Genomic DNA, 12,145 nt, shown 5'->3' on the forward strand with positions numbered 1-12,145 from the left:
GGAAAGCGACGAGGAATGTGTGCATGCTTGTTTTTGTACGATACGACAAGACTTCACTTTTTATTTTTGTTAATGCTTGGTAAACACGTTAGAACTAGTTTGTATAGCACGCATAGTTTGATATCGTAAACTACGATGGTGTATGTGTTAAGTAATTGTATGGTTTTTGGAAATCTAAGCATTATATGTATAAGATATTATAAAGATATTTCAAATATAATATGTTTCTTTAGTTGAATAAAATAAAATAAAATAAAATTATTCATATAGTAACACTTGTATTGTATGGAAAAGTAATAATAATAATTATAGGGGAAGAAGAAGAATAAGAACTTGGGTTGGGTTATATAATTTTGTTTCTCTTCCTTCTTTTTCTGAGTCTCTCCATATAACTAACAGAACTTCTTCTGCCTCACCAAGTCCTCTTTCTTTCTTTCTCTCTCTTGTGCGCGTCCGTTCGTAATCTAAATTCGTCTTTCGATTCTCTCCGGCACTCCGTAACCTTCTGCATCTCCATCTTACCGATCTATCTCTTGCTCTATCTCCTCGCCCGCCGTCTAACTGATGCAGCATTACTTCGCACATTGATGATATACATTTTACCGATTTTCTCTCATTCAAACGGTTAGGGTTTGCTGCGATTCTCCTGCAGGCAGTTACATCGACGTTCTCTTCATCTTCCATTGACGGATATAGGTTTGCTCCTCCATCTCTAGAATCGAAGCTTTCGGGAGGTTTTTTCTTCTTGTTATTCTCAATTTCATCTTGCATTTTGTGGATATCACTGTCGATTTCATCTTGCATTGATTTGTGCTCCTTTAATCTATGCTTCTGTCGAATGGAGTGGAGTACTGTTTATGTTGTTGGCATCATCGAATCGTTATGCATTCGTAAGTGATCTGTCTTACTTGATAGGTTACAGTTAAGGACGAACGAAACACCTAGTTTATTGTAGAGATCTTAATTAGGTTGATGCGTTGATGCTTGTGAATTGGTTACTTGTGCTGAGGTTTGGTTTGGTTTGGTTTGGTTTGGTTTGGTTTGTTGAGCATGTGGTTTGATGGAGGAGAAGTAATCCAACCTATCTTTTGTTGTTATACTTGATGATGTTTGGTTCTCATGGAAAGAGGTGAGCCTACGTTAGTTCCTGAATGGTTGAGGACCTCTGGGAATACACATCATTTTGCATTCTCTTCACATTCAGGTTTGCTACTCTCTTTTTTTTTTTCCTCTTCTGCTTTCTGCATTGTTGGTTGTTACCTTTTCTGACTTTTACCTTGTATTGTCTTTCAGATATTCTTTCAACTACTGCACCTTTTACGAGAAATAGGTCATCTAAGAGTGCAACTGATAAAAACAGTACTTGTTCTTCTGTCCTGGATCAAACATCTTCGTCTAATTATCGAAATGGTTTAAGCAGTAATGGGTTGTCAAAACATCCGTTTAGTAGTTTTAGCCGTAACCACCGTGACAAGCCGAAAGAGCAGTTTCTTGTGAGTTACTCTTTGGATGTTGATAGTTATGTTCCCTTGAGGGAAACATTGCCTAGTCGCTATGAGAAGAATTCCATGAGGCAATCTCCGAGATTGGTTGGTAGGAAACCTGCTGATATTTTATCCCGAAGGGTAGTGGGCTTAGGAAATGGTGGTCGGAACAGTTCCTTTGACAACAATGGTCCAGTCACTGGAAGTAGCATTCGCAAAGCTACCTTTGAAAAGGACTTTCCTTCTCTTGGAAGTGAAATGAAACAAGGAACAACTGATGTAGCTAGAGTTCCATCTCCTGGTTTGAGCAAGGCAGTACAGAACTTGTCTCTTGGAGGTATTAACATGGCAGTGGCATTGTCACAAGTTTCATCTCAATCAAATACTGCCCCTCAGGTACTGGACTATTTCTTCATGCATATAAATATATTCTAGCGACTGACCCAATTTTATTGACACAAAATCATTTGTATATTCAGGTGCTCGATAAGACGCAAATGCGCGAGGAATTGTCGATAAAGCAAAGCCGTCAATTAATACCGATGCCTCCAGCATTGCCCAAACCCTCAGTAAGCAGATTCTTGTTATAGTTCTATTTTTGCTACTTTCCCCAGAAAACTAATACAGCTATGATTGGATGTGTATAATTGGCATTATAATTATAGTTCCATTTTACTAGAATTGGAATTGAATTACCATTCAATTTTTGTGTTTGGAGAAATCATATAATTGCAATTCCTAAGTGAAAATGATGGTATTGAAACTTAAAATACATTCAATCCATAGGAATTATAGTTCCAATTTCAATTCCTTATTTGATGCCATCAAGCAAACAATTCGGAAATGGATGCCTAATTCCAATTCCGTCCAAATCAAACATATCTTACATGTATTTGTAATATATACTAGGTTATTTAAATCTGTAAATGTTCTCACTAAATTTAGTCATGCATCAAAAGCATGTCATGTTAGCAGAGCTTTACTTCATCAACAAGTAATTTTTGTGTTGTCTGTTCTCTAAACAGTCACCTGCTTGCGATACTTCACACTGTCCCTTTCGAATTGTTTAAAATTTGAGTTAGCCTGTGAAAAAGGTAGAGGAATAAGAAGGGATCTCATAATTTTAATTTCTTGTCACTAGTGTACAATGATGATCATGAATACATAATGCCTGTCAATGAAGACATTTTACATCCATCATGATTTAATGTTTCATTTTCTTATTATAGATATATTGGTTTATTAAATCAACTAATGGTGTTCTCTTTGGTTATCTGTTCTGTAGTGTATTCTGGTTTTTATTCTTATTTCAATATGTCCTCATTTATGATTTTGAATTGTTAGACTTTGAAATCTGATTGTGTTGGGTCCTTTGATTCAGAGTTCTGACAGAGAGCTTAAATTAACAATTCCTTTTTTATTTGTCCTTAAATTAACATGCATTAGGAGGATCTTTAATTTTATATTTTCTTTCATTATATGTTTCACGTGTTTTATCTTTAGAATTTCCTAGGAAGGTGTTCTCCTGAAGTATTCTTTCTTGTATCTCATATCATATGACAAAGCCAACATTTGTCTCTTTTCTGTAGTATAGTTTCCCTTTCCCCACATTGTTACCACAATTTTATCTTTTCCTTACTTTAGTTATTGGATTATCTGATGAATTTTGGTCTACATAATATTTAAACATTAATTAGGTTTTTAGGAGAAAATATTTTCCCTAGTGTTAGACATGTAGCTTCTTGTATAGCAATTTTTTTTTTCAGATGAATCATATGATATCATATAAGCTTCTTAGTGGAAGTGCGATGTCTGTATTTTTCTTGTCTAGGAAGGTTCAGTCAATTGAAAGTTTGTGACTTTGATAGTTTCTTTTGGTGGATCTGGTGTATTAATACTGGAGTGTAGAATTATTGCTTTATGAGGCCACTTGGCTCCTTATTTGTTTATGATCGAGCTCCTATAAATGAACACCAACATATTGCTACTAAATAGTCAAACAGTCAACTGTTTTATTTCTTAAAACTTTTATGCAAATATTGGTGCAAGTATTTTATACAATAAGTGGATTGACAACCGTTTTAGGATATGCAACATATGTGAGTAACTCAGTATAGATGGAAAGATAAGTTGTGATGCATATGAACCATTTTGCCTCTGTGGGAGAATATTAATTTTCTGTTTAGAATTATGGATGGGTCGTGTAATGGCTAGAAAATCTGCATATGTAACAATAATAATATTGGTTCAACTGACGGATTGTTGTATATGAGAACTGTATGCCCATTTTCCTCCTGCAAGCACTCTTCCCTTTCTCCCTATTGTTTGAGCTAACGCATATTATTGTGGTATTGATTCTTCTCTTTTATAATTAGTTGAACTACATTTAAAGATTAATATTTTGCATTGCCTTGTTTAGGTCTTACATGTCATGTAGATACTGTTTTTTTACAAGTTTTTTTTCCACTAGGAGGGTAGTTATTCTGTATGTTTTCACAATCAGATGGTAACACCTAGAGATCAGTTATCCTGTTAACGCGCTGGCTTTGAATAATTTTGTTCAACAAACTCACTTACTTGCTCATCTTCAATCACCATTGCACACATACTTCAAATTCTTGAGTCAAAAGTTATGAGTTCATCTTAGCTATCTTCCTAGATCTTTTATTGAACCAACACATGTCCTATGTGAATGAGCTAGATCATCCTCCTCTTTCACTGGCATGCTCTCTAAAGCAAATTTGACAGATTTATGTTTGAATGCTTGTAATTCTCTGTTTATTATGTAACAAGAAAAACGATATCTTGATTATTTATAAGCTTTCTCCCCTGGAGTAGCTATCGGTCATCATTTTTGAAGCATGAAATAGGCGTTTCCTTGATTTTGAACTGGTTACTACTTTCCCATGCTTGCTGGAAGTTCTATATACCAATTCTGGCCTTTTATCTCCCTTGTATTTAAACCCCTATCGTTGTTATGGTTTTATTGGAACAGTTAGAATTTCTCATCATTGATGGCACTGAGAATGAGAATCAGGATAGCATAGTATGTTCACATAAACAAAAAAGTAGCAGTTTTTAGCTAATTTGTCAACAGTTATTTGCTAATATATTGGAGAATTTCTTAGCATCTGTATCTTGTAATAAATTTTAGGTTTCACTCATTTTTTTTGAGGCCAGCCTGGTTGTTTAAGTAGTCCTATGTTTCATTGTGGACTTCTTTATCATTGAAATGTCAAACTTATTTTGGGTGCCCCCCCTAACCCTACAACTGATTGTGATTATTATTTTTTGAATTTATGAAGCTAAGTCATTAGTGATTGTGATCATGTCAGAACTAAAAGAGAAATTTGGATCTTGGAGGGTGACTTCTTGGTCAAATAAATGTAAAGTTGCTTAGATGCTGGGATAAAGGGAGTACAACATATTAGGTCAACACTAACATCTGATAAAACTAAAAATTAAAGTACTGAGAACTAAACACCGATTTTTTCTTTAATTGTGAGACATTTTATCATTAAACCCTAGTGCCACGGAGACATAATGTAAGTATACTGTAACACATCTAGGGTTTATAATGGACAGGAGATGAGAAAAAAGAGATATTAGAGATGGGAAGGAATAGCCTAGACATAGAGATGAGAAACAGACTTGTCTTTCACATTTAACATCGGATGCAATTAACCCAAGTTACCTAACTATTACTCTATTTTTAATAAAGCGTAAACCAACTAATTATTAATAGGCTAAGCCCGGCCCATTACATCAGGCCTATCAACCTCTATGTCTGTTACATATACTTGCATAGTTAATTCATTAATTGTTAGTATACTTTTACCATGTAATCTGAATGAATTCAATGCTTATTTTTTCATGTTGACTCAATCAATTGATTTGTTGAATTCATGTTGCCTGACGTAGTTTTAAACTTTCAATGTTCAATTTCATGTTTCTAGTACATCATTTTTAGCTATAGAAACACTTTCCATTTCTTTCCAGCTTTCTTTATAGTCATGGAGAGATTTGAGACAATCAATCTTGCAAACAATATAAAAATTAAGTGTAACCGTTTTATTATAATTATTATTTTTCCATTTCAGGTTTATAATTCGTTAGGTAAATTAAAGCCTAAAGTTTCAATTAGGAACTCTGAGATGACAATGTCTACAAAAGGTCCTCCTCAGAAGCCACTGCTTTCATCCCATCATTCTATTCGTGATGGACAAACTAGATCTGATGCTTCAAGTCCAAGGTCTACTACTACTACTACTGCTAATGCTGGTGGAAAGTTTCTTGTGCTAAAGCCATTACGGGAGATTGGTGCCTCCCCTGCTATCAAAGATGTAGTAACTACCTCATCAACTAATAATGGCGACAAGGTAACAAGAGACCAGCTTCCTGCTGCTGCTTCACTAAATCCGACAAACCCAAAGAGTTCAGGCGTCGAACGAAAGGTAGATGCACTTACTTCAGAAAAGAAGGCCTCGTTTGCTCATGCCCAGAGTAGAAGGGATTTCTTTAATCTCATGAGAAAGAAAAGTTCTGTTGTTCTTCAAGATACAAAAGAAGAAGCTTCACTTTTGTCGTCTCCTTCCAATAATATAAACTCTGAAGTAGTAGTAGTAGCAAACAATGAAATCAGCTGCTGCACTGTTGGAATCACAAGTGTTACCAGTAATGGAGAAGATGTGTCTTGCAACAATGACGATAATGATGGAGATGAGAAAAATACTTTTGTCAGTGGAAGTACGGTTAGTCCTGATGAAGAAGAGGTGGCTTTCCTTCGTTCTCTTGGCTGGGAAGAAAATGATGGAGAAGATGAGGGTCTCACGGAGGAGGAAATTAATGCGTTTTATGAAGAGGTAATATTTATTTATCTTTCCTTTGTTTGATATGAAGTCATTTTAAAATAATCTGTTTCATTTTGGGGAAAATATTGTTTAATGATTATTTGGATTAAATTACTAAAATATCCTTAGTGCTTAATATTTTAAAATGTAATATAGAATAACGTAAGGATGGGTATTTTAGTAATTTAATTGGTGATTTGATGAAAGAACTAATTGATGATGAGATGCTGGTTTTTTATGTGAGTTATTTTGGATTATTTCCAATAACTCACTATCTAATTTACTGTCACATCATTTAAGTCTTCAATCAAAATACAAAATTACTCTTTAACATTATTTTATAATACTAAATAAATTTAGGATATTTTGTAATTTGATCCAAATGACCTACTTCTTACACCAAACAAGGTTCTTTGAAAACAAGCTCTTGGATTAAACCCTAAATAATCCCCCAGCAAACAACGCCTTGATGTTGTTTATTTATGTTCGCTTTTCAATTTGATCTGATTTTATGTGTATTTTTTGTTGTTGTTGTTGTTGTTGTGTATGCAGTACATTAAACTTAGGCCAACCATGAAAATCCATGGATGCGTGCAGCCAAAGGTGGCGATGCTTTCCCAAAACTAATGGAGGTAGCTGGTTCGTGCGTTTTCTGGGAACCTTAGTTGAATATAGAGGAACAGTTCCAAATTATGGTATCAGGTTTTTCTTTCTCTCCTTCTCCCCCCCTTAAACAACGTCTTTGTGATCGGTGTCAAAGAGTGTCCAGTTAGTTGTTGTTTTGAAACTGAAACGAGCAGCAGATCAGAGGATGGATGGATGGCTCTGATTGTTTTCTTCTTTTTCTATTTCATGCTTATGGTAGAGATTAAATTACTCAGTGAAACTGGATTTTCTTTTCGTTAGAACAGCAGTAGTAGTAGTAATAGTAGGTCAAGAAATACAGCAAGTGGGGGTTATAAACTGGACAACCCGGTTTCTTCTTGGTAGTAGGGTGGTATATACTACTTTCTTTTGAGATGTAATAGAACGCGTTCTCTTTCCTTTCTCTACTGCGTTTTGTTGTGAATTGAAGAGAAAGATAAAAGCAGAAAAGAGGGTCACAAGTATGATTTTGTTTTGTGGGATTAAGTGCAAAAATAAGAAGCAATCAAATTCTTGTGATCACTCTCAATGTGCTTTCATTTGTTTTTGATAGAGAATATTAGATTGATTAAGATCACATATTTTGAAATGAGGTGTGTATCTGAATTCAGTGAAATATATTGATGAGTTTTTTTAGTAGAATTTAGAATCAATAAATAGTGTTGCCGCCATATTGTTTTAAATCCCAATTGAGTTGATATATGATAAATTATCTTCTCTTATCGTTAAACTTGTAAGTTCGAGAGTGAAGATTTAAACTTATCCTATGAAAACAAAAACCTAACGAGAAGAAAACATTGTCAATCATGGAAGTAAATTCTCTTGTTTCATACCACCCACTTAAAAGGAGGTCAAAGAAATTAGAAACATTAACTTTTTTGGATTGGAATAAGCATATGTTAGAAAGAGTTTGTGTGTGTGTGTGTGTATGGGATGGATGGTCACATTTTATTGTAATCTGGATTGCAAGCAAATTATCATATGAAAATGACTAAAGTTTAAGTGGTCATATAAAAGGTGAAAATTCAAATGTATGCTGTGGTAGTGAAGGTTTCCATTTATTCCTCACACAAAAAGAAAATACGTCGAGAATTCTCAAATTAGGTCAAATCCGAGTTCTCAAAAGATAGAATAAACATACTATGTTGAATGATTCTAACTCGTTTATGACCAACATCAAACAAGAAGCCCTAGGTGGTGTACTCATTATTGTTTGATTAAATAATTAGTTTTTGTAGATAATTATTAGTTGTAATTAAGTACAACCGCTCATCTTTCATGGGGAATCTAATTCAGGTTGTCACAACAAGTTTAATTTGGTCCCTTCAAAATGCTCCTCAATTTGCATGGACGACTATAAACTCTGAATTTCCCTATATAGGACTAAGGATCTTGTTTTATATGGGGTTATTTTCAAATAATTTGATATTAAGAATTCAAAATCTTATTATATTATTATATGAAGAAAATCACATATGGGCTTTTGAAATTATTAATTAGCGTTTATTTAAAATTTATAAAAATTTAAAATAATGATTAATAAAGCAATTGATGATGAAATAATTAATTACTTAAGAAAAACAATCAAAGTCCACGTCTATCAAGCACTTAGACCATCTCCAACCCTCAACTTTTGGAGTAAATATCAGTAATCCATCTCTAACCCAAAAACTCATTTTCAAACATAAAAGAATATTCTTTTTTATACCAACTTTTTAACTTTACTAATATTATCTATATATTTATCAACTTTATAAATTTAACCCCAATTTTTTCTTATTTGTTTATGAAACAAAATTTAATTATAAATTAACAATTTATACACATAAATATAATTTAAATAAATAAATTATTAAATACTTAAATAAATTATATATAAATATAAAAAGATTATATATTAAAGATTATAAATATATAAAATTAGAGAAATGTTTAATATAAAAATAAATAAAGAAATCCTTAATTAAAAGAAACACAAAAGTTGGAGGACATGATTACATTTTATGCCTAATTGCAGTGATGAATAGTAGTACGCCAAATTTGTCGGCTTCTCTCTCCATATTTGCCGGATCTGCAAAATGCCGCTGGGAATACCGTAGGTTGGAACAAAATGGGCAACTCCAAACCCATTTTGCTGTAGGGTTGGAGATGGTCTTAAGATGGCTTTATTTAATATTATATATCTTTAATAATAATTTTCAATCATTTCTTATTAATTATATAATTTAAATTATTAATTAAAATATTATATATCTTTCATAATAATTTTTAATGGATTTCACTTCTTTTTCTTTGGCTTTGTTTTTTTGTTTTTTTAATTATTTCTAGATCAAAGATGGCCCAAGATTTAAAAATCATGTAACTTCTAACATTATATGATATTTTATTTAATAAAAAAATAAAGTTTGAGAAATTAGTCTAAATCTTTGTCCCTTCCATTAAAATGACATTATCATAAGAAACAAAAAAATATATATATAGAAAATGATGTTAAAAGAATCATAACTTTTTATGCATTATTTTATCCATAAACACGTTTAGAAAAGCAAATAAGAGTGGTCGTGGTTACATGTTACTAATTATGAATGAGAAGCATATATGCATTTATTCCTCAATTATCACAAAGTATACCTTAGCAACAAACACACCCATATTGATTGACCTAGAATTGAGTGTTGAGGTTCTCTTGAGCGCTTCGAGCTCGGCTCGTGTGGAGGTGCTGTCTCACGCCCCTATCTCGGAGATCTCTCGCTGCCCTAAGATACTTGTTATAATTACAAATTTAACGATTTTTCAATCATATCAATCTATAGGTAAGACTATTTTTATTTATTTTAAAAAATAGCATCCAATTAATAGATTCAATGAATTAGATAGAAACCCAATGGGAAAAGATAATCATGTTGATTGTGGAATAAATCGCTGAACCACATTCCATATATATATATTCTCTAAAATTAAATAGATAGATATAGCGACGTTTATTTCAAAATGCATAAACCTAAAAAAACACACATATGGTTGACCACCACCAAATATTATGGGAATACTCATAAAAATAAACCCCTATACTTTTGAAAATATTAAAGAAAACTAAAAAACATATCTTTTGACATGATATAAAAAAAAAAGTATGTCATATTTTATTCCATAAACTTAAAGCACCTAATTTTGCATAATGAACTCTTTTTCATGGGCATATATTATCAATAGAAACTAAATTAAATTAATTATGTGAATTTCAATTCATAACATATATAAAATTCACCTGTTAATTAAAAATATATAATGTTTTGCGTTATATTAATTTGAACAATTTCTTATCATTTTTAATATACATGAACTATATTTAAAAATAAAATAAAATAATATATATTAAGAACTTATAATATATATATATATATATATCAAATTAATACCTTTTCAATATAATCTAATAAAAATAGAATAAAATAAAGTTATTTCCAAATATATGCAATAGCATAATCTAGTTTGTCTCCACCTTTGCACTTCATGTTTCTTAATTTCATCATTGTTCATTGATCACTATATATATATATATATAGATATATAGAAGAATTACAAATTAAATAGAATTGAATACTTACCATGATAGGGTGGGAGGATGTTTATAAAGTGGTTGAGGCTATGGTTCCATTGTACATGGCTCTTATGATGGGTTATGGCTCAATAAAATGGTGGCGTCTCATAACACCCGAGCAATGCGACGCCATCAACCGTCTCGTTTGCTACTTCACCCTCCCACTTTTCACGCTTGACTTCACCATTCACGTTAACCCTTACAAGCTGAATTATCGCTTCTTATATGCCGACATTATTTCCAAAGTGGTTATCTTGTTTGTGCTAGCCATTTGGGCTAAGTTTAGTAGCAAGGGAAGTTATTGTTGGTCCATTACGAGTTTTTCTCTATCGACTCTAACTAACGCGCTTGTTGTCGGTGTCCCCCTCATGAGGGCCATGTATGGGAACCTCGGGGTTGACCTTGTTGTTCAAGCTTCCGTCATTCAGGCCATTGTTTGGCTCACGTTTCTTCTGTTTGTTCTCGAGTTTAGGAGAAGTGGGAACGATATGATCGCTGCAGCCGTGGTTGTCGAGGATTTGGAAGGTAATGTTGCGAGTAGTAAGACTGCGGTTTCAGTGCCATCGTCGAAGTTTTGTTCGTTGATGAAAGTTGTGGGGCTAAAGTTGGCCGCAAATCCAAACTCTTACGCTTGTATTATTGGAATTGCATGGGCTTTTGTCTCTATTAGGCAAGTTAATTAATCTTTTACGAGAATACTCGAACTCATTATCTTAAGTACATGAATTCTTGCGTTTTATCACTGAATTATGAGTCTGAAATCACGGTTTTTGCAGATGGAACTTGAAGACTCCGGGTATTGTGGATGGATCGATAAAAATAATGTCTAAAGCTGGAACAGGGACTGCCATGTTTAGTCTGGGTAATTAGTTAATTAAGTAATTAATTATAAAGAGTTTGTTACATAATTAATTAAGTAATAATTAACTTAATACAGGTTTATTCATGGCTGTACAAGGAAAAGTAATTGCTTGCGGTCCAAGTCTTACTATTTTCGGGATGGTTTTAAGGTTCATTGCCGGACCAGCGGCTATGGCCATCGGAGCCATAGCTGTAGGCTTGCATGGAGATGTTTTACGTGTTGCTATCATTCAGGTAAGTACTCGTATCGGTTGAGATATTATAGCGTTGTACTTATAACGTATTAGTTAATTAACTTGATTTTTACATTTAATATTTCCATAATGATATGAATATTAAACTTAGAATATTTGAAAATAAAATTTTAATTAAAATGTGAGAGCATAATTTTGTTGTGGGAATATATTCAGCCGTGTGAATATAAAAAATTCTTTTTGGTTTGATCAAGATTATTATGTCCATTAATAAATATAGGTACACAAGTTAAGGAATCTATTAATTTATTTATTATTATTATTATTATTATTTACAAATGCAGGCAGCACTTCCACAGTCTATTACCTCTTTCATATATGCTAAAGAATATGGATTACATGCAGAAGTCCTAAGCACTGCGTAAGTATATTTATTTATTTATATAGATTAATTTTAATTAATGTTTTCTCAATTTAAATTATATTTATATATATAATTTTCAGGGTAAT

At 32.6% G+C, this 12,145-nt stretch overlaps 2 protein-coding genes across 3 annotated transcripts; both read left to right on the plus strand.

The window, feature by feature from the left end:
* Positions 1 to 392: 392 nt before the first annotated feature.
* LOC124927126 lies at positions 393 to 7,408 on the plus strand. Of its 2 annotated transcripts, XM_047467480.1 has the most exons (6): positions 393 to 696; positions 916 to 1,204; positions 1,294 to 1,880; positions 1,964 to 2,053; positions 5,585 to 6,346; positions 6,887 to 7,408. In XM_047467480.1, the coding sequence occupies exons 2-6, from the start codon at positions 1,120 to 1,122 to the stop codon at positions 6,959 to 6,961; spliced, it is 1,599 nt and encodes a 532-aa protein (XP_047323436.1). In that variant the 5' UTR covers positions 393 to 696; positions 916 to 1,119; the 3' UTR covers positions 6,962 to 7,408. The 2 variants fall into 2 exon arrangements, with proteins under 2 accessions (XP_047323436.1, XP_047323435.1); XM_047467479.1 differs by having other exon boundaries at positions 393 to 1,204.
* Positions 7,409 to 10,584: 3,176 nt separating this feature from the next.
* LOC124927907 (auxin efflux carrier component 5) lies at positions 10,585 to 12,060 on the plus strand. Its single transcript, XM_047468412.1, has 4 exons — positions 10,585 to 11,250; positions 11,357 to 11,442; positions 11,518 to 11,675; positions 11,980 to 12,060. Exons 1-4 carry the CDS (start codon positions 10,589 to 10,591, stop codon positions 12,058 to 12,060), a joined length of 987 nt encoding a protein of 328 aa, XP_047324368.1. The 5' UTR covers positions 10,585 to 10,588.
* The last annotated feature ends 85 nt before the right edge of the window (positions 12,061 to 12,145 follow it).

This window comes from Impatiens glandulifera, chromosome 2 (assembly GCF_907164915.1).
Source record: "Impatiens glandulifera chromosome 2, dImpGla2.1, whole genome shotgun sequence".
Lineage (NCBI taxonomy): Eukaryota > Viridiplantae > Streptophyta > Magnoliopsida > Ericales > Balsaminaceae > Impatiens > Impatiens glandulifera.